The sequence below is a fragment of the Bubalus kerabau genome, chromosome X (assembly GCF_029407905.1).
Source record: "Bubalus kerabau isolate K-KA32 ecotype Philippines breed swamp buffalo chromosome X, PCC_UOA_SB_1v2, whole genome shotgun sequence".
NCBI lineage: Eukaryota > Metazoa > Chordata > Mammalia > Artiodactyla > Bovidae > Bubalus > Bubalus kerabau.
Window position 1 is genome coordinate 50,443,942 of NC_073647.1, and position 21,149 is coordinate 50,465,090.

The window sequence follows — 21,149 nt, forward strand, 5'->3', positions numbered from 1 at the left end:
AGAAGCTTATGTGAAGATGGAGCCAGAGGCAGCCAGGCTCAAGGAAGCCAGCAGATCCCCTGGAGGGCGCCTGCTCTTGGTCTCAGGCGTGAAGGCCAGCTGTGTACCTCTCCGTGGTGCCAGACTGTTGTGTGCCCTGGACTCGCCTGTCCCCCTTGGTTTATGTCCCCAAGTCCCTTAGCCACTCCTTCCTAAATACTTTGTCGTGGCGGGGGGAAATGAATAAAAGGAACATGACTTGTTCTTGTGCCACAAGTGGTGGTCTGACAAGATCCCACGGCTTGGTTGGGGCGGAGGTAATCCACGTGCCCACCCAATCTGGTGGTCAAGGGAAGTGGGTGTTGGGGCAAGCCGATGGTGGGGACAGGGCAGGTGGGCAGGCAGCCACAGGGGCGCCCTCCCACTGTCGCAGGAGGCAAGAAAGGACCCAGAGCAGGGTGGCTTAGTTTGCTGATTTAATGGCACTTTGCTGCTTTTGCTTTTCCGGTGCTGAGGGAGTGAGACGGGGTGGTTGTGGAGTGCTGAGTTATGGTGGTGGGGGGCCTGGGGGGCACACGGACATTCGGAGGGCCCAGCGCAGGGAGGGCACTGGGTGGCGTGGACGTCCCTTCCGTGGGGGGACCAGGAATGTGGAATGGCGCTGAGACTGGGGGTGGGGGGGGCCCATTCTCGGCCTTCTGAGGACCTTGCCCCCATCTTCCCCAACTATAGCCCTCCTCTTCCTTGCTCTGGGCGGCGGGGGGGGGGGGGGGGGGCTCAGTCCTGGGGATACAGGCTGGCTGGGGTCGGGTGCGGGTGGGGTCACAGTGCTGGCTGGCCGAGGAATGCGACTGGGCTGAGGAGTGGGTGGGGGGGTGGCCCCAGCCCAGGGCAGGAATGTGGGGCTGGGGGCGGTGGTCCCGAGTCCTCTGGAGCTGGGTCTGGTGGGAGGGGGTGTGGAGCGAGAGAGGTGGGCAGGGCCAGGGCGCACGGGAGGGGGGCCGGCTCAGAGCTTGTGGGGGTTCACCCACTTGTAGGTGCCCTCGTACTGGAAGCCCACACGCTTCATCAGCTCGTCTGCCTCCACAGGGCCCCGGCTGGCAGGGGGACAGGCAGTGGGGAGCGGTGAGGGAGCCCTGAGCCACAGGGTCCCCCCTCGCCCCCCCTCCACTCCCGTCACCCCCCCATCCACACCCCGTCTTGTCCGCCGCACCTCCTGCATAGACGTACCTGCCGTACACGTAGGGGATGGGCCGGGCCTTCTCGCGTTCAATGTGGTGGAGCAGTGGAGTGAAGATCCGCCAGGCCTCCCGCAGTTCATCACTGAAGGGACAGGGGTGGGGATGGGAGGCCAGTGTGACCACGGAGGGAGGGGGATGAAGAGGGGGATGGAGGGGGGGGCGGGGAAGGAGGGAGGGCGAGGGGGGTGCCTCTCCTCACCTGCGCACGAAGTGCATCTGGCTCCCGCAAAAGACGTCCAGGATGAGGCGCTCGTAGGCGTCAGGGAGCTTCACGTTCTGCGAGCAGGCCACAGGGTGTCACCAAGTTGGTGAGCCCCGTGGATCCCTGGGCTGCCGCCCCTGCCCAGGGGGCGGGCGGGTGCCCACCTTGTATCGGTTGCCATAGGTCAGGTCAAGCTCCGACTCCTCAGGGTTGAAGAACATGCCAGGCTTCTTGGTCATCATCTTGGTGTACACGGCCTCGTTGGGCTGCACGCGGATTACCAGCTCGTTGCGCTTGCACTGCTGCCGGAAGATGTCCCCGGCCACGTCACGGAACTGCAGGCGCACCTCGGCCTTGCGCTCGTTCAGGGCTTTGCCGCAGCGCAGGATGAAGGGCACCCCTGTGAGGAGACGGGGGATGGACACAGCAGGCTTTGGGGAGCGCTTGGCTGGCTGCAGGGGCCGACTCCCATCCCCATGGGATGGCGGCGCCACCTACCGTCCCAGCGCTCATTCTCCACATACAGGACAGCAGCCGCAAAGGTGGCCGTGGTGGACCCGCGGGGCACCGTGGGGTCATCCAGGTACCCTTTGGTGGCCTCCCCCTCTCCGTCGGGGTTCCCCACATACTGGCCCAGGACCACGTTGCTCGCCTGCACCTCTGAGATACACTTCAGCACCTTGACCTGCAGGAGAGCCGGGAAGACAGGCCCCTTGGGTAAAGAGGACACCGGGCACCAGGGAGCCATGTTAATGCCCAGGGGTGGCCTTCCTGGATGGGCGAGTGGCCCTGATAGTCAGGACGTGTCCCGCGTGCAGCTTTGCTCCTGCTTCCAGAGTCGGGCTTCAGGCTCCATCCCGCAAGGGCCCTCTGGGACCACCTCACCCCACCCTTGGTTCTTCTCCAGGAGAAGCTCGGTCGCATGGCCCTGCCAGTTCTCTGACAGGCTGCCTGCCTCCTGGCCCAGGGCAACTGGTGCTCAGGATGGGTGGCTAAGGAAAGGGGGCTGGGCAGGGAGGGGGCGGCCCCACCCACCTTCTCATCGCGCACGTCATCTGAGTCAGTGGAGGCGGGCTTCTCCATGGCCACCAGACATAGCATCTGCAGGAGGTGGTTCTGCATCACGTCCCTGGGGGCAGGAAGAAGTGAGGCATGAGCTCCCTTAGCCCCTCGTCGGCCACCTTCCCAGCATTCAGGGCCTCAAAGTTGGCCTTCCAGCAACAAGCAGTGAGCTTCCTTCCTGATCCCCAGTGTCTGCCAGGTCCCCTTGAGGAAAGACAGAAGACAGTGACCCCACCCTTTACAGTCCCCACTGACTGCTCGGACACTCATGCTGCCCAACTTGAACATCAGGGTCCAGGAGCCCAGAGCGGGGCGGGGGGACCTGCAGGGGAAGTGGGATGGTGCCTGTGCCCACCTCCCCAGATAAGGGAGCCAGGCTCTCACCGGATGATCCCAAATTCATCAAAGTAGCCCCCACGACCCTCAGTGCCAAAGGGCTCTTTGAAGGTGAGGATGACGCAGGCGATGTTGTCCCGGTTCCAAATGGGCCCGAAGATCCTGTTGGCAAACCTGGGGGAGGGGCACACGGAGGCTGACTGTGCATCGGAGGGGGACGGCCCAGGACCCCTGGCCCCCAACCCCTGCCCCAGCGCACCTCAGCACCATGAGGTTCTGGACCATCTCTTTGCCCAGGTAGTGGTCAATGCGGTAGATCTGGTCCTCGTGGAACAGGGAGGCGATGTGGTTGGACAGCTGGTTGGAGCTCTGCAGGTCCCTCCCGAATGGCTTCTCCACGATGATGCGGTTCCAGCCTCTGTGAGAGCCCAGAACCACATCACCCTCCCTGGGGTGGGGCATGGCTCAGCTTCCCATCCCCGTCCACCCTCCCTTCCCTAGAGAGTGAAGGCAGAGACTCCCCGCCTCCTCTCAGCAGTCAGCTGGGCCAGCCAAGTTCTGCAGGGCTGGGTCTCTTCCGGCCTCTGCCCAGAGGACACCCCTTCTAATTCCCAGCCCTTGGGGCTCAGCTCAAAGCTTCCTCGGAAGCCTTCTAGCCTGACTGGCTGGCGACTGGGAGGAGCGCCTCCTGCCCTCTCTGCTCCCTCCTGGCAATGCAGGGTTCCTGCAGGGTCTGGGGGTGCCCTGAGCTAGTGGGAAAACAGGGGGAGGGGATGCCAAAGGCATAGCTCCCCCCAAGGGTTTAAACGTGAGGAAGTAAGTAAGTGTTAGTCGCTCACTTGTACCTGACTCTTTGCGACCCCATGGACTGCAGCCCACCAGGCTCCTCTGTCCATGATATTTTACAGGCAAGGATATTGGACTGGGTTGCCATTTCCTTCTCCAAGAGATCTTCCCCACCCAGGGATCAAACCTGGGTCTCCTACACTGCAGGCAGATGCTTTACCGACTGAGCTACAAAGGAAGCCCCCTTTATCCTAACGGAGAGTTAATGTGGCCATTCCACATCCAAACCTTGGACAAAGTGAAACAGACATGGTCCTGGTTTGGGGGACATAAGCACGCAGGAGCTACTGCGTCACAGGAAGCAGGGTTCCCGTGGAGCAACACCGCCCCCTGGTGGTGGTCGACGGGACCGTGGGAAGTGCTGAGAGCCTGAGAATAAGCTGGCAGCAGTGAAAAGGTTTCGTGGAGCAACACTGCCACCTTGTAGTGTTAGTTGGGACTGCTACCAGGGACAGTGGGATTTCTGGGGAGCTGACTCCGAGGGTCTATATAGGGATCTGGATGCGCGATGGCTGCGACCGGCGCACTGAGTGCGGCCGAGAGGAGCTACCCCACGTCCGAGGTCAGGGGCAGAAGCTGGGAGGACCCCATGCCCGAAGGGCGGAGGCCAAGAGGAGTTACCCCACGTCCGAGGTCAGGGGCAGCGGCTAAGAGTGCCAGGCTGCAACGGTGCAGGAACGGCAGAGAAGAGTTACCCAAGTCTGAGGTCAGGGGCGGTTGCCAGGAGGAGCTACCCCACGCCCAAGGCTAGGGGTATCGGCCGGGAGGACCAACCCCACGTCCAAGGAGCGGTGGCTGCGCGGGCGCAGGAGGGCCTAGAGGCGCTATTCCACGTTGAAGGTCAGGAAGGGTGGCGGTGAGGAGATACCCCTAATCCAAGGTAAGGAGCAGCGGCTGCACTTTGCTGGAGCAGCCGTGAAGAGATACCCCATGTCCAAGGTCCAAGGTAAGAGAAACCCAAGTAAGATGGTAGGTGTTGCAAGAGGGCATCAGAGGGCAGACACTGAAACCATACTCAGAAAACAAGTCAATCTAATCACACTAGGACCACAGCCTTGTCTAACTCAACGAAACTAAGCCATGCCCGTGGGGCAACCCAAGACGGGCGGGTCATGGTGGAGAGATCTGACAGAATGTGGTCCACTGGAGAAGGGAATGGCAAACCACTTCAGTATTCTTGTCTTGAGAACCCCATGAACAGTATGAAAAGGCAAAATGATAGGATACTGAAAAAGGAACTCCCCAGGTCAGTAGGTGCCCAATATGCTACTGGAGATCAGTGGAGAAATAACTCCAGAAAGAATGAAGGGATGGAGCCAAAGCAAAAACAATACCCAGCTGTGGGTGGGACTGGTGATAGAAGCAAGGTCCGATGCTGTAAAGAGCAATATTGCATAGGAACCTGGAATGTCAGGTCCATGAATCAAGGCAAATTGGAAGTGGTCAAACAAGAGATGGCAAGAGTGAATGTCGACATTCTAGTAATCAGCGAGCTCAAATGGACTGGAATGGGTGAATTTAACTCAGATGACCATTATATCTACTACTGCGGGCAGGAATCCCTCAGAATGGAGTAGCCATCATGGTCAACAAAAAGAGTCCAAAATGCAGTACTTGGATGCAATCTCAAAAACGACAGAATGATCTCTGTTCGTTTCCAAGGCAAACCATTCAATATCACAGTAATCCAAGTCTATGCCCCAACCAGTAATGCTGAAGAAGCTGAAGTTGAGTGGTTCTATGAAGACCTACAAGACCTTTTAGAACTAACACCCAAAAAAGATGTCCTTTTCATTATAGGGGACTGGAATGCAAAAGTAGGAAGTCAAGAAACACTTGGAGTAACAGGCAAATTTGGCCTTGGAATAGGGAATGAAGCAGGGCAAAGACTAACAGCGTTTTGCCAAGAAAATGCACTGGTCATACCAAACACCCTCTTTCAACAACACAAGAGAAGACTCTACACATGGACATCACCAGATGGTCAACACCGAAATCAGATTGATTATGTTCTTTGCAGCCAAAGATGGAGAAGCTCTATACAGTCAACAAAAACAAGACCGGGAGCTGACTGTGGCTCAGATCATGAACTCCTTATTGCCAAATTCAGACTGAAATTGAAGAAAGTAGGGGAAACCAGTAGACCATTCAGGTATGACCTAAATCAAATCCCTTATGATTATACAGTGGAAGTGAGAAATAGATTTAAGGGTCTAGATCTGATAGATAGAGTGCCTGATGAACTATGGAATGAGGTTCGTGACATTGTACAGGAGACAGGGATCAAGACCATCCCCATGGAAAAGAAATGCAGAAAAGCAAATGGCTGTCTGGGGAGGCCTTACAAATAGCTGTGAAAAGAAGAGAAGCGAAAAGCAAAGGAGAAAAGGAAAAATATAAGCATCTGAATGCAGAGTTCCAAAGGATAGCAAGAAGAGATAAGAAAGCCTTCCTCAGCGATCAATGCAAAGAAATAGAGGAAAACAACAGAATGGGAAAGATTAGAGATCTCTTCAAGAAAATTAGAGATACCAAGGGAACATTTCATGCAAAGATCGGCTCGATAAAGGACAGAAATGGTATGGACCTAACAGAAGCAGAAGATATTAAGAAGAGGTGGCAAGAATACACAGAACTGTACAAAAAAGATCTTCAGGACCCAGATAATCACGATGGTGTGATCACTGACCTAGAGCCAGACATCCTGGAATGTGAAGTCCAGTGGGCCTTAGAGAGCATCACTACGAACAAAGCTAGTGGAGGTGATGGAATTCCCGTTGAGCTATTTCAAATCCTGAAAGATGATGCTGTGAAAGTGCTGCACTCAATATGCCAGCAAATTTGGAAAACTCAGAAGTGGCCACAGAACTGGAAAAGGTCAGTTTTCATTCCAATTCCAAAGAAAGGCAATGCCAAAGAATGCTCAAACTACTGCACAACTGCACTCATCTCACACACTAGTAAAGTAATGCTCAAAATTCTCCAAGCCAGGCTTCAGAAATATGTGAACCGTGAACTTCCTGATGTTCAAGCTGGTTTTAGAAAAGGCAGAGGAACCAGAGATCAAATTGCCAACATCCGCTGGATCATGGAAAAAGCAAGAGCGTTCCAGAAAAACATCTATTTCTGCTTTATTGACTATGCCAAAGCCTTTGACTGTGTGGATCACAATAAACTGTGGAAAATTCTGAAAGAGATGGGAATACCAGACCACCTGACCTGCCTCTTGAGAAATCTGTATACAGGTCAGGAAGCAACAGTTAGAACTGGACATGGAACAACAGACTGGTTCCAAATAGGAAAAGGAGTACGTCAAGGTTGTATATTGTCACCCTGCTTATTTAACTTATATGCAGAGTACATCACGAGAAACACTGGGCTGGAAGAAACACAAGCTGGAATCAAGATTTCTGGGAGAAATATCAATAACCTCAGATATGCAGATGATACCACCCTTATGGCAGAACATGAAGAGGAATTAAAAAGCCTCTTGATGAAAGTGAAAGAGGAGAGTGAAAAAGTTGGCTTAAAGCTCAACATTCAGAAAACAAAGATCATGGCATCTGGTCCCATCACTTCATGGGAAATAGATGGGGAAACAGTGGAAACAGTGTCAGACTTATTTTTCTGGGCTCCAAAATCACTGCAGATGGTGACTGCAGCCATGAAATTAAAAGACGCTTACTCCTTGGAAGGAAAGTTATGACCAACCTAGATAGCATATTGAAAAGCAGAGACATTACTTTGCCAACAAAGGTCCGTCTAGTCAAGGCTATGGTTTTTCCTGTGGTCATGTATGGATGTGAGAGCTGGACTGTGAAGAAGGCTGAGTGCCGAAAAATTGATGCTTTTGAACTGTGGTGTTGGAGAAGACTCTTGAGAGTCCCTTGGACTGTAAGGAGATCCAACCAGTCCATTCTGAAGGAGATAAGCCCTGGGATTTCTTTGGAGGTAATGATGCTGAAGCTGAAACTCCAGTACTCTGGCCACCTCATGCGAAGAGTTGACTGATTGGAAAAGACTCTGATGCTGGGAGGGATTGGGGGCAGGAGGAGAAGGGTACGACAGAGGATGAGATGGCTGGATGGCATCACTGACTTGATGGACATGAGTCTGAGTGAACTCCAGGAGTTTGTGATGGACAGGGAGGCCTGGCGTGCTGTGATTCATGGGGTTGCAAAGAGTCGGACACGACTGAGCGACTGAACTGAACTGAACTGGATGGTAAATACGGGTGCCAGCATTTTTGGGAAACTTCCAGAAAACGGAAAATGCCCATTCTTCATAGACTGAATTCATGGAAGTTACAAACCAGGGGCATCTATCTTTTTCAGACTCCCTAGACCGGTTGGCCAGAGAAGGCAATGGCACCGCACTCCAGTACCCTTGCCTGGAAAATCCCATGGACGGAGGAGCCTGGTAAGCTGCAGTCCATGGGGTTGCTAAGAGTTGGGCACGACTGAGCGACTTCACTTTCACTTTTCACTTTCATGCACTGGAGAAGGAAATGGCAACCCACTCCAGTGTTCTTGCCTGGAGAATCCCAGGGACAGAGGAGACTGCTGGGCTGCCGTCTGTGGGGTCGCAGAGTCGGATATGACTGAGGCGACTTAACAGCAGCAGTAGCAGACCGGCTGGCCCTGGGGGCTCTGCTCAGCTTGCTGGGGCAGGTCACACCAGGGTAGGGCACACCCTGGAGGCAGGAAGGTAGGGACAAAGACCAGCCTTACGTCTGGCTCATGCAGGTCTCATGGATGTTTTTGGTGACAGCCTCATAGACAGTCGGGGGCAAGGCCAGGTAGAAGAGGCGGTTGGTCTGTGTGCCCTGGTGAAGGGCATTTATGTGGCTGTTGAGGCGCTCGTAGGAGGCAGTGTCATCGTACTGGCCGGCCACGTAGGAGTTGCGGGCAAAGAACTCCTCCAGCTTGGACTTCTCCTCCGGGGTAGCCTGGGCAACACGGACACAAGCATCTTGGCTCCCTGACCTTGCTCTCCTGTGAGCCCATAGGCAGAGCGGGCTTCCTGAGAGGTCAGCCATCCTAGCCTCGCACTGGGGTCACTCACAGCTCCAGCACGCCCACGGGGGTGGGGGTGGGGGCCTCCATGCCCTAAGACAGAAGCCAGAGTCCAGCAAACTGGGACCTGGGAGAAAGCTCTCTCTCTAAAGTCATGCCACCTAAGTACCGTGTGTTAAGAGAAGGCAGGCATCTCCATGTTTGAGAGGTCACAGGGTACAGTGGGAAGGAAGTGGTAAGCCCAAGTCACAGGGGGCTGGGAGGTGCCAGGGAGGGGGTGGCTGGGCACAGGAGGGGCAGGACGAAGGGCCTTTGTGATGGGATGGGGGGTGGTGGTGTGTGCCACCTGCCGAGACCCCAGAAGCCACTCACTTTGAAGAAGGGCTCGCTCTGCTTGCGGATGTCAGCCACTGTGAGGCGGGAGCGGGCATAGCCCACGATGTAGGTGTCTTCGGGCAAAAGGCCATCCCGGAACAGCCACCTGAGGGCAGAGCATGGCTGTGGCAAGGGCGAGGGGGCGCGGGGCCACAGAAGGTAGTGGGGCCACAGGCTTACCAGATGGTGGGGTAGATCTTCTTCTTGGCCAGGTCCCCCTGTGGCAGAGAAACAGGCGTGGTTAGGAGCTGAGGACACACCCCAGATCACCCCCATGGGGGGAGACCTGTGCATGCTTGTCCTGCCCCCTGTGTATAGTCTGAGCCACTTGAACTGGGGCCCAGTCTAGCCCTTGACCCTCCCCTGGAGTGCCGGCACATTGCTGGGGGGCACCTTAAGGGAAAGAGACCTCACGCTGGCCAGGAGGTACCCCATTAACCCGCTGGTCCCACGATCCACAGACTCGTCTTATGGTTGAATGGGCAAAACCAAAGCCAACACAAGAAGCCTGCTTCTAAAGAGCTCATGGGCTAAAGAAAACCCTAGACTCACTGGAATTGAATGGCATTGGAAGTAGCATGCAACAAAACTGAGGCATGACTTTAAATGCTTATGTTAGCAAAAAAAAGAATGGCTCGAAGCTGATGAACTCAGCATTCAACTGAAAAAGTTCGAAAAAGGACCATCCATCGTTGCTCGGTCATGCCCGACTCTTTGCGACCCCACGGACTGCAGCCTGTCAGGCTCTGCTGTCCATGGAATGCTCCAGGCAAGAACACTGGAGTGGGTAGCCGTTACCTCCTCCAGGAGATCTTCCTGGCTCAGGGATTGAATCCGAATCTCCTGCATTGCAGGCAGATTCTTTACTACTGAGCCACCAGGGAAGCCCTAGAAAAAGGACAGCAGAATTTAAAAGCCAAACAAATCACAAGGCAGGAAACACTGCAAAGTAAAAATGAATAAAATGGAAAACAAGCCAAAAGAACAGCTCAACAAAGCCCCGTCTTGGTATTTGAAAAAGACTAATTAAATTAATTCAAACAGTCCCCTGGGAAAGATTGCTTTTTAAAAAGGCACCAAGAATCATGGGGGCAGTGGGACAAAACTACTGACAGGAAAGACCGCAGAGGGTTCTGTGAATGACCTTATCCCACATCTGATAAGTTACATGAAATGGACACTTTTCTGGAAAATTCCAACATACCACAATGGAATGAGTGACCTAGGGAGGCAATGGTCATTAAGGAGACAGGATGGCGTTCACACCCTTTTCAGCAAGCCCAGCCTGGCCCCTGACAACTGTCCCTGACAGAGACAGCTCTGCTAATAGGTCTCACAAAATGCCACAGAGACTGCCATTCGGAGGCAAAGCCTGACTGGGGAGCGTTTGCCAAGCCGTGTGGTGGCCCCAGGACCCTGCGGCCAGAGAGTCTGAGAAATGCGCACAGGCGGTCCCAAGCCTGTCTCATCCATGAACACAGATACAGGTGCAAACAATTCTGCAGGAGATACCAGCAAACCCAACCCTGCAACGTCAAACATGGAGTATGTCCTAACTAAGTTGGGATCATCCTGCAAGTGAAAGCTTGGTTTGATATTGAAAAGAAAAGAAAAGTCATTAACATTCACTACATGAACAGATTAGAGGAAAAAAGCTCTAAGCCATATGTCTACTCCTTTAGAGTTTTTAATCTAGGAACCTTGTTAAAACTCACCAGATGGAGATTAAATGTTCCAGAAAATTTCGACACCTAGCATGACAGGACCCCTTCCCAGACTAGGCATAAAAGGGAACTTTCTCACCTTGCTAAGCAGCCCCTGTTAAAAACTCCACAAACATCATATACTGTAGGGAAACGTTGAAATAATCCTCTTTCAACAACCAGAAGCAAGAAAAGAGGGCCTGTCTTCAGCTCTTTACTCAACACCCCGACAGAAGCCCCACCAGTGACAGGCAGAGAACAAGAAACATGACAAGGTGGGGAAGAAAGTGTCACACAGGCCTGGTCTCTAGCTGACCACCTGTCCATTTAAAAAAAGAAAACCACTTGAAACCAAGATTTATGAAAATTATTACAATTAATGAGATTTTAGGTTTGAAAAAGTTAATAGATGGGAGTAGAAACAGATTTCTTAGCTAGGACACAAAACGCAGTAACTGGAAAAATGGATGAATGAAGGCTTGAGCAAAATTAGAAACTCCTGGTCATCATAAGACACTATTAAGAAGATGAATTGGGAAAAAAAACAAGATGAATAGACAAGCCACAGACTGGGAGAAAAGATTCACCAGATGTAGAATCTAGAATATATAACCCACTCCCCTCGATATCATGAAATGTGTTAAACGCCACTGGTTAGTAACTTGAACGTGGTTAAAAAGGTCAATTAAAAAGAGAAAAACCCACTGTACAACAAAACAAGAAAAGAATTCAAGATCAGTAAAGGCTTGACCACATACTTCACAACAAGTAAAATCAATGGTTACTTAACACACAAGAAAGTGTTCAAGATGACCAGTTGTCAGAAAAATACAAATTAAACCACAATGAGATCCAGCTTGACCACCAGAAGGTTGTAATCTGAAAAAACTAATGCCATCTGGTGTTGGAGGTGGTGTGGAGCAAACACTTGCACCAAGGTTCACAGCAGCCGTAATTCCCAATAGCCCTGAGCTGGGACACAGTGAAAGGCCATCAACAGGAGATGGACAAGCTGGATATCCACACAGTGGGACACCCACTCAGCAACACCAAGGGATGAGCCAGGGGGATTCCCTGGTGGTCCAGTGGTTAGGACTCCACCACAGAGGGGTGCGGGTTTGATCCCTGGTAGGGGAACTAAGATCCTGCAAGCTGTGCAGGGGGCAAGAACAAAGATTACAAACCAAGAAAAAAGGGACGAGCCAGTGACCTACTCAGCACAAGCAATTCTCAGAACCAGAATGCTGGACACACAAGACTGAACACCTTGAGTTCATTTAAGGGAAGCTTTAGTAAAGGCAAAGCAGCCACAGTGACATAAGTGAGAGTCCAGAGTAGGAGGTGGGCTGGCTGGGGAGATGGAAATGTTGTCTCTGGTTATAAAGGTCAGAACCGATTGAACAGAGATGTCTTTTGATGTGTGCGAAATGTTGCCTACAAATAAAAAGACTGAAAAGAACAACTGAGCAGACAGTGGGAGGCCCTGGCTGCGTATCGCGCTTGCCGTTGACCATGTGAAACTTTCCAAGATAATGGCAAGTGTTTGAAGACACAGCAACTGTGAGCAACAACGTTGTCATCGCACGAAGTCACCCAGTCCCTTCTCTCCAGGCTGGTTTAGCTGCCATAGCCGTGGCCACCTGCTTGCTTTTGGTGACCTGACAAAGGAATTCTCCACTGTGGGTGGAAGAGGTGGTGAGCCTGGGTATGGCTTGGGTGCAGAGCAGGTGCCCTCTCATGCCCCCTGCCCTGTAATCAACAAGGGCTGCTGGGCAGAGCTGCTAGACTCGCACTGGGCAGGAAAACCACCTCCAGGGGTGAGGACCTGAGTCTTCAGGGCAAAATGACCGTTTAGGAGTCATGTCAGCACTGGATGTGGTCACACTGGTGGACTGTTGCAGAGAGGACCCACAGGACAAGAACTGATTGCAATCTGCACCCCTAGACAGGCCATGAGGAAGGTAGTTGGGGAGCTACTAGGTGGGCAAGTCCTCCTCTGGCTGGGGGCAAGGGCAGGCCACTTTTGAGGCTTGCATGCTCAGTTCCCATTTGTGGGTTCACTCTGCGTCTCCTGGGCCGAGCCAACATCCACACGTGGACAAGTCCATGTGTCTGCTCCGGCCCAGGTCTTGGCTAGTGCCCAGCTCACATGGGCCAGTATTTCTCTGCCACCTCTGGGCTCTAGCGGAACCTGGAGTGCTCCAGTGGGTGGTTCCCAAACCAGGGTACCCCTGTGTCGCAGCCCTTGACCCTGTCTGACAGCCGCTCAGAACTGATTGCCGAAGGCTCTGGAGCAGGGACCTGTCTTGCTGGCCACCTTCCCTGGGAAGACTGGAGATAACAGCGCCTCAAGGTTGGTGTCTGACCCCCGGCTGGGGTCTCCCTGGAGCCCAGCTGCAATGCCTGTGGCCCCTCTCCTCCCAGTGCCCAGCAGTGCCTGCTTTCCGCTACCCCGCTCCTGTTGTGGGGATCTGGCAGGAGAAGCCATCAATCCCCCATCAGTGAGCACCTCCTGGCCCAGAGGAATGTTTGCTTCTGATCAAATTCCAGTGGGCTAGTGTCCTGTCTGCTGAGTCACGGTGCCCCATAGCCGACTGCCCTCACGGGTTCCTTTGGGATTAGCAAGGGGTGGAACCTGCTCGCCTTGTTCAGCTCAGCCCTGCCACCAGCGGCCTGGGGCTCTGAGTCACTCACCCGAGGGAGGAGTGAGGTAGGACCCGGACTGGGGCGGGGGCGCAGAGGCCTAGGAGGCCCCCCTACCCAGTGGCCTGGGCTCGATTGCTCTGCTGGAAGTACCGTGGGCCAAGAGCACAGTGCTCGTGGGGTCTGGAGGAGTCTGGGGCCACATGGTGGCTTAGCAGCAGGATGCAGCCTGCTGCCGTATCTGGCCCACCGCGATCTTATCTCAAGTCTCCAGGGTGTTAGGGTGGAGCACGCGGCAGTAGACTTGGGAAACCGGGGTGGGCTCAATCCCCTCGAGTCAAGGATCTGCCTGGCCTCCCTCCTGGGCCGCGGGGCTCATGACTCATAAGCCCTTTGGGGGAGCGCCAGAGTCACCGTGACACAGCAGGAATCTTATCACCCCAGGAGGGGAGGCGGCCCAGAAGCACCCCCCGAGGAGAGAGGGCCGGGGTCCTCCAGCTCAGCCCTTGCGGGACCCCATCTCCGGGATGGGCCCTGGAGCACTCATGGAGCCCATGGCCCAGACGGGGAAACTGAGGCCCAGAGGCAAAGACCACCCTGCAGACTCTGCAGGGAGCCACTTCTGCCCGAGGGGGCTCCTTAGCCTGTTCTTCTCTCATCTCAATCGCTCTGTTTCCACTGGGGTTAGAGTGGCTCGAGCCTGGCAGGCCCAGGGTTCCTCTCTCAACACCAGTCTGGAAGGAGAAACGGGGTTCTCGGGTTCCAGAGGCCTTCAGACCACGTCCTGTAAGTACCTCCACTGCCCTCCTACCGAGGGTGGGAGTCCGGAGGAGGGAGCAGGGAGCGGCTGCAGCTGCAAGGCCATCGGGTAACTCCTCAGCCGGCCTTCGGACGGGGCGGAACTTGGGTGCCTGGGTGCGGGTTGGGCAAAGCCGGCAGGGAGGAGAGGCGCGGAGGACAGCTCATCCTTTTTGCACTTGCAGGCTCCGCTCCAAGGCCCTGGCTCTGCGGGCATGAAGGCCTGGCAGTGTTTGCTGTCACACACACTCACCTTGGGGCCCAGCCCCCAGGCACGGCTCCCAAGGTGGGGAGTTGGGGGTGGGGGGCCTCAGGGCAGGTGCCTACTGTGCTGTGAACTCCTTGGTCTCCCAGAGTAGCAGGTTTCTGCTGCCTGCCTGCCTCCCACACATCCCAGCAGTAACGGGAGAAACAAAACAACAAAAAAAACAGGCTCTACCCGCTCCCCCCCCAACCCCGCCGACCCGCCGGCTGCAGCAGGCACTTCCCCTTTCTGCCCTAGAAGCCTCTGCTGATTGCTCTCAGAGCAGAGAAGAGCAAAGGGGAACTGCTCGGATTGCAAAGAAACAGTGTTGCCCAATGCCAAGGCAGCCACACATGAAGGCAGGGAGGAGTCACCGAATGAGCTCAACAGAACCCCGGGGCCCCTTGATACTCCAAAGACTTCCATTGCCAAGTGGAGACTGTAGGGTTGAGAGAGGAGGAGACACTTGGCCCAGGCCACAGAACACACTTTGTTGCTCTCAGTGAGGTGTTTAATCGGAGTTGAGGGTCTAGGGTCATAGGCCATTTACTGAAGTCAGGGATCCTCTGCTGGAGTGTCTTGGGACATGCTGGGATGGGGATGGGGGAAGGAGGAAAAAGAATCCTGAGTAACTTTCTTTGTCAACCTATTTCTTGGACCTAGTCCCAGGTGTTAATCTTTCTGGCACCTCGAGGGATGAGGCTGGGGCCAGGGTGGGGGCTAAGCCGCCCCCTGTGCACCCCTACTGGGCATCCTACAGTCTTGGGGTGATAAGATGGTCAGGGGAAAGTTTCGGGCGGCCTTCCCTTCCCTCCCAGTGGCACAGCCCTCCTCACCTGCAAAGCCCCCTGCCCTGTATTCTGGCTCTTTTTCCAAATTCTGACCAGAATCACACAACCGGCAGGAAGCACATTCTGCAAAGGGCGGTGACCTGTTATGATACATGAATGAAGAATCGAATTCCTCCAGAGCTGAAGGGACAGGGATGTGGAAGGGACAGAGAGACCATGCCTGCCCTGTCAAGAGCTCACTAGCTTGGTAGAACTCTCCCTTCAGGTTTATACAGTAAGTCACCACCAGAGATGCTCATAATCCTGGGGAGCGGATTCTTGGTCCCGTCCAGGGTGAAAAGTTTCCCTTTGAGATGAAATGTTGACAGTGTTCCAGCCCTTTCTCATGTCTTGCCACCAGGTCAATCTTATTTCCATGCGGCATATGGAGAGAGTGCTTTTAGTCAGGGGGACCAGTCACGGCTCTCTGAGGACCCACCCATCCTCTCATGTTCCACCACCCCCGACATGTATGGTCAGCACGCTGTTTCTGCCTTTGCTTCTAGTATCTGGCCTTTCTGATCACAGAAAAGTGGCAGTTCCACTGGCTGGACAATGGGGCTGGTCTCAGCTCCTTGAGAGGCCTTGGAAGTTGGGGCAAACAGATGGGGTTTCAAGAAGGGTCAAGTGTGTGTCTTTGGCGACCTTGAGGGTAGACAGACAAGGTAGAGATCGGGCCCTGGATCCTACCTCTGGACTGACTGTGTGACATCTGTCAAGTCAGAAACATGTTTGGAAAACACCCTTCTGGAATGGACTGCTTCCCCTGTTTACCTCTCTGTCTCCCCTGTGGAGGAGGAAGTCCAACCAGACAGTCCCGAAGGGCCTCCCAGCTCCAGGACAGAGGTCTACACTCAATGGCTACACACGGACTTCAGAAATGCCTCACGGTGTGTATACACTGGGTGGTAACGGGTTGACAGTGGCCCCTGAGCAGGGGCAAGAGCCCGAAGGGCCCAGCTGCAAGCAGTTGGGAAAGCACAGGCACCCTGAGGTCCCTTCTGCTGCGTTTAAGCTGTTGGGCTTGGTAGGGGAGACTCACCGATGCACCCATGATGATAAAGATGTGCGTATCGGCCTGATGGAAGTCATCACCCTGGTACAGCTCTTCTCGCAGGATCCCGCACACCTGGGTCCGGCTCAGAGCCACCTGCTCTGCCATGGCGCTCTCTAGTGAAAGAAAAACTCAGTTGACAAGGCAGGAGCTGAGAAGAGCACTGAGAAGCTGGCCCCTTTCTGGAGGAGTCCTTTGGGCTCTCCTCCAGCAGATGTTTCATTACTGAAACCACTGACTGAATACCCGGGGAGCAGGATGTTCGGGAAATTAGAAACTGCTGGCCCTGGGCTCCGGCCATCCTCTCTGGGCAACCTTCTTCTGTGGTGTATATTACAAAATGACCCAAAGCATTACTGGATTCTTACTAGGGCCTCAGCTCTGGGGCAACTGAGTAAAACTCCGATGGAGCAGCGTACGACCTGCCTACGACCATGTCGCCCAGGATACAGGCAGAAACTCTACAATGAGCTGGAGCATGTGAGGTAGTGCAGCCGATGGGAGTGTCGCTCCAGCCCTCCTCCTGCCACGCTGGGCAGACCCCCGGCAAGTCCCTGGCCCTCTCGGGGTCTCCGTCTCCTCGGGGGTCCCATGAGGGCAACTCAGGATACCAGATCGGTTAGGCCCTCTGGATTTTGCCCCGTTCCCAAGTCTGGGCAATCAAAGTGCCTCGCAGCGCCGCGACCGCCCACTCGGTTACCTGTGCTTCGCTGCTCTCGCCCGTCACACCCGCAGACCCCGAGTCCCCGGCCGTTTCCCCAGGCTGTGCCCCGCCGGCCCATTTAACCGGCGAGGGCGGGAACCTGGGCTGAGCTGACCGGCCTCAGGCGAGATACGGGGGTGTGGCCTCCTCGGGGCCCCTCCCTCATGGGGCGGGGAAGGTCGAGGGCGCGGGCAGGTGCGCGCGCATCCCGGCCAGGCCCGCGGGGGGCGGGGCGGGGGGGCCCACCCCCCACTGGAGGCCCCAGCCCTGGCCCACCCTGCTCCTCGAGCACCTGCGCCGGCCGCTGAGCCGCGGGCCGCCCGCTGTCTCGGCTGCGGCTGTGCCGTGTCCCCGCTACCTCGCGAGTCCGCCTGCAGCTCCCCGCAGCTCGCCCGCGTCCCCATCCCTGGCCCGACCCCGCCCCTAGAGTCCGGCTTTCGGCGCAGGGCCCCAGGGAGGTCCTGCGCGTTCGCGCAGGCCTCCACTTCCGCCAGCTGCTTGACCCTGCCCCTTGACCCTGTTGGTGGGTGGGGTCTTCTGCAGCTCCGTCCCCTCGCCGGACTGGTCGCCGGAGCAGGTCAAACCAGCCCTATTAGATAATAGCCTCGTTGTGGTTCCAACCCTAGCGGGAGGGGGGACGGCCCTGCCGGAGAGACAAGAGGGAATGCAGGTCGCGACGCTAATTACTGGGGAATGCTCCGCGGGCCAACCAAGGCTGGCGGGTTCAGGTTTCCGGCTTGGACAGCCTCCCTTGTACCTTCCGCCGGCCGGCCAGGCAGGGGCGGGACCTGAGCGTTTTACTTCCGGATCCCACAGCTTAGACACCGGAAGCCGGATGTGAGAAGTTGGCAGCGGGAGAAGGGAAGGGCGGCAGCGGGAGAAGGGAAGGGCTACAGCGGAACTCGGACTTTCTCGGAGCGCCGGGGGTCCGAGGAACGCTCGGGGCCCGCCGTTCCCGCCCTTCTCACGTCGGACCGACTCAGCTGACAGGTGTGGCCCTCTCCCGAAGACAGGGTACCATCGGTGGGCGTTCTGCCGCCTCCGACATCCCCTCCCCGGATGACCAGGCTTCCCCCTCCTATTCGGTCCGGCCGGGTTCTGCTGCGCACTTCCAGAGCACCGGCGGAGGCAGGCCGATTGAGGACTCAGGTTACTTTGGCGGCGAGCGGGTTTGTTTCCGCCTCTCTTTCCTCCGCCAGCGCCGAGTCTGACCACACCCCTAGTTTGTGAATGACTCTTCTAGGTCGGAGACATTTTCTGTTCATCATCTGTGCATTTCAGGTTAAAGTTCTTTAAAAAGGTGTCAAATATGACTTGCCAGCTAAGTATCTTACCTCATGTGCATCATTTTGCTCCTTTGCAAAACGATAAATGTCTCCCGGACTTCGTATCATTTCTGTGACTTGAGGATGAATGGGCTATCCTGACATGTTCGAGGAACTCAGTAACGAGGCCGCTATACCTGGAGTAGAGTGAGCGAGGGAATACTTAGAGTGGGAGCCGGTTTGATTCCTGGGTCGGGAAGATCCGCTGGAGAAGGGATAGGTTACCCACTCCAGTATTCTTGGGCTTCCCTGGTGGCTCAGCTGGTAAAGAATCCGCCTGCAATGTAGGAGACCTGGGTTCGATCCCTCGGTTTGGAAGGTCCCCTGGAGAAGGGAAAGGCTACCCACTCCATTATTCTGGCCTGGAGAATTCCATGGACTGTACAGTCCATGGGGTCGCAAAGAGTTGGACACAGCTGAGCGACTTTCACTTTAATGGGAGAACAGATAGCGCACGGCCTTGTACATGGTGGTAGGGACTTTGGGTTTTAAGCTATCGGCAACGAGGAACCATTGTAGGGAATCCCAGCAGAGGAGGGATGTGATCAGAATCACCTTTCAGGCTGACTGGTCTGGCGCGGTGGGGAGAACTGACTATGGGGGCGTCACGTGTAGGACCCGGGTGGCTTTTAGGAGGTTATTACAATAATTATGTGAACAGTGATGTTGCTCTTATCATTTTATTGTGTAAAATTTCAAAGGTGTAGAAAAGTATAATAGTCTAGTAAATTCAATGTACTCACTTCCCAGCTTCAACAGTTATGAACTCGTGGATATTTTTAATTCATACTCCTCAAAAACAGGTTTGTTGACATATAATTCACATACCTCACAAATCACCCATTTAAAGTATACAGTTCACTGGTTTTTCAGTGCATTCACAGACTTGCACAACTATCACCATTAATTCCAGAACATTTTCATCACTCCAAAAAGAAACCCCTTGAACTTCAGCCATCACTCTCACCACCCCATCTACCCCTGCTCTAAGCGTCCACCAGTCTTTCTGTCTCTATGTATTTACCTATTCTGGACATTTCATGTAAATGGAATCATATGTGGTCTTTTGTGAGTTGTTTCTTTTTAGCATAATGTTGCAGCATGGGAATGTACTAGATTTTGTCTATTCATCAGTTGATAAACATCTGGGTCATTTTCACTGTGGCTGTTTGGAGTAATGCTGCTACAAACATTCCTGTGCGGACATGAGTTTTCATTTCTTTCAGGTAGATACCTAGCAGTTCACCCATTATTTAGAACCAAATCCCAGATTCTGTGTGATTTCTTTCATAAAAATTTCTGTGTGCATCTCTAAGAAATGACTTTGAAAGAAACATAACCACACCAGCACTATCACATGTAAAATAGTACCATTACCTGCTAAGTGTCATCAAATGGACTCTAAGATACATCTTGACAGGATTTCCTGCTGAATCCTGAGCAGGAATGAGCTGTGAGTTGAGCTGTGAGATGAGCTCAGTGACCTGAGCTGTGAGACAGATGTGATTCAAGAAGGACTTGAAGGTTTTGTTCTGCCAACTAGAGCATGGGTTAGCCATCTACTGGTAACAAGGAAGGCCATGAATGGAACTGGCCTCTGGGGATGATCAGGAGTGTAGTTTTACTGAGGTTAGTTTTGAAAGGATGACTGGATATCCAAGTGGAGATCTGGAATTTGATGTTTGAGTTGGGAGTTCAGGAAAGAGTTCTGATTTGGGGCATCATTAGCATTAAGATGAGGGCTACAGTTTTGAGTCTGGATGGAAGTAGTACTGGAGTGACTGAAATTAGAGAAAAGGTCCCAGGGCAGAGCCCTAGGGCAAGATCACATGAAGGGCTGGGTTGATGAGGATGGGCCAGTGAAAGAGCCTGAGAGGGAGCAGCCAGTGAGGTAGGCGGAAAACCAGGAGAGTGGGCTGTTCTGGAATCAGGGATCAGTGATCCATCAGATACTGCTAATGGGTTAGTAGGGTGTTCAAGTCTATTGATGCAGCTCAGGCCCTACTCCTGGAAACTTCTCTTGGGATTAGCTTCCTCTTCATGTAGCCAGTCTTCTTGAGCAGGACTTAAAAGGGCTCCAGGTTGATGCTGTCTGGCGTAGACTCCCTCTCTGTACTCCAGGTCACAAGAGAACACAAATGGCTCAGCCTTTCTCTGTCTCCCTGCCTTCATCTGTGAGCCCAGGCCCTGCTTTCAGATGTCTCAGTACACGTCAAACGCAGGATGATCCACTTCAGCCCCTCAGTTCCAAAGAACACTCACCAGGCTCAGAGTGATCTCTGTGAAGACTCTCTTACTTGGTGTATGGATTTCCTAGGGTTTCTGTAAGAGATAGCCACAAGTGGGGGCGAGGGTTTAAAATAACTGAAGTTTATCCTTTCCTGGCTCTGGAGACCAAGAGCCTGAGGTCAAGGTGTTGGTAAGGCTGTGCTTCCTTCGGAGGCTCCAGGGCAGGGTCCTTTGGGCTTCGTCCAGCCTGTGGGAGCTTCAGGTGTCCCTGGGCTTGTGACCACATCCCTCCTGTTTCTGCCTCTATTTTCACGTGGCGTCTCCTCTGTGTCTGTTTCTCTCCTCTTTTGTGTCTCATAAGGACACTTGTTGGATTTAGGGCCTTTCTCATCCAGGATTATCTTATCTCCAGATCCTTAATTTTATCGCATCTGCAAAGACCCTTTTCTGCAGTTAACAGTCACAGGTTCTGGGTGTCATAAGGCATGTCACATGGACATACCTTATTGGGGGTCATCATTCAACTCACTATACTAGGTGAGGGGCCACTCACCTCCACTCATG

General features: G+C 54.1%; 2 protein-coding genes across 12 annotated transcripts in view; one reads left to right on the forward strand and one right to left on the reverse strand.

Annotated features, from left to right (window-relative positions):
* Positions 1–784: 784 nt before the first annotated feature.
* Positions 785–17,594, reverse strand: G6PD (glucose-6-phosphate dehydrogenase). 2 transcript variants are annotated; one of them, XM_055564686.1, is made up of 13 exons: positions 17,324–17,594; positions 16,317–16,444; positions 9,237–9,274; positions 9,054–9,162; positions 8,397–8,614; positions 3,080–3,238; positions 2,869–2,994; positions 2,458–2,551; positions 1,921–2,107; positions 1,587–1,822; positions 1,420–1,496; positions 1,210–1,302; positions 785–1,076 (listed from the first exon to the last, which is right to left on the reverse strand). In XM_055564686.1, exons 1-13 carry the CDS (start codon positions 17,433–17,435, stop codon positions 986–988), a joined length of 1,668 nt encoding a protein of 555 aa, XP_055420661.1. In that variant the 5' UTR covers positions 17,436–17,594; the 3' UTR covers positions 785–985. The 2 variants fall into 2 exon arrangements, with proteins under 2 accessions (XP_055420661.1, XP_055420662.1); XM_055564687.1 differs by lacking the exon at positions 17,324–17,594 and adding an exon at positions 17,029–17,242.
* IKBKG (inhibitor of nuclear factor kappa B kinase regulatory subunit gamma) overlaps positions 12,956–21,149 on the forward strand; it is a 49,847-nt gene continuing 41,653 nt past the window's right edge. For 2 of the 10 annotated variants that reach the window (XM_055564694.1, XM_055564693.1), the window contains exon 1: positions 17,621–18,021. The gene's annotated coding sequence lies outside the window, so the exon portion shown is untranslated. The other 8 variants (XM_055564690.1, XM_055564691.1, XM_055564698.1 and 5 more) reach the window with 8 other exon arrangements.

Bases quoted from the DNA above. Each gene is read 5' to 3' on its own strand.
- G6PD (XM_055564686.1), bottom strand. From the start codon at position 17,435: ATGGGGACGCGGGCGAGCTGCGGGGAGCTGCAGGCGGACTCGCGAGGT. The intron at 9,275-16,316 runs GTGAGTCTCCCC...TCTCTGCCACAG, and splicing joins TTATCATCATGGGTGCATCG to GGGGACCTGGCCAAGAAGAA. The intron at 3,239-8,396 runs GTAAGGCTGGTC...GGGCTCTCACAG, and splicing joins GAGACCTGCATGAGCCAGAC to AGGCTGGAACCGCATCATCG.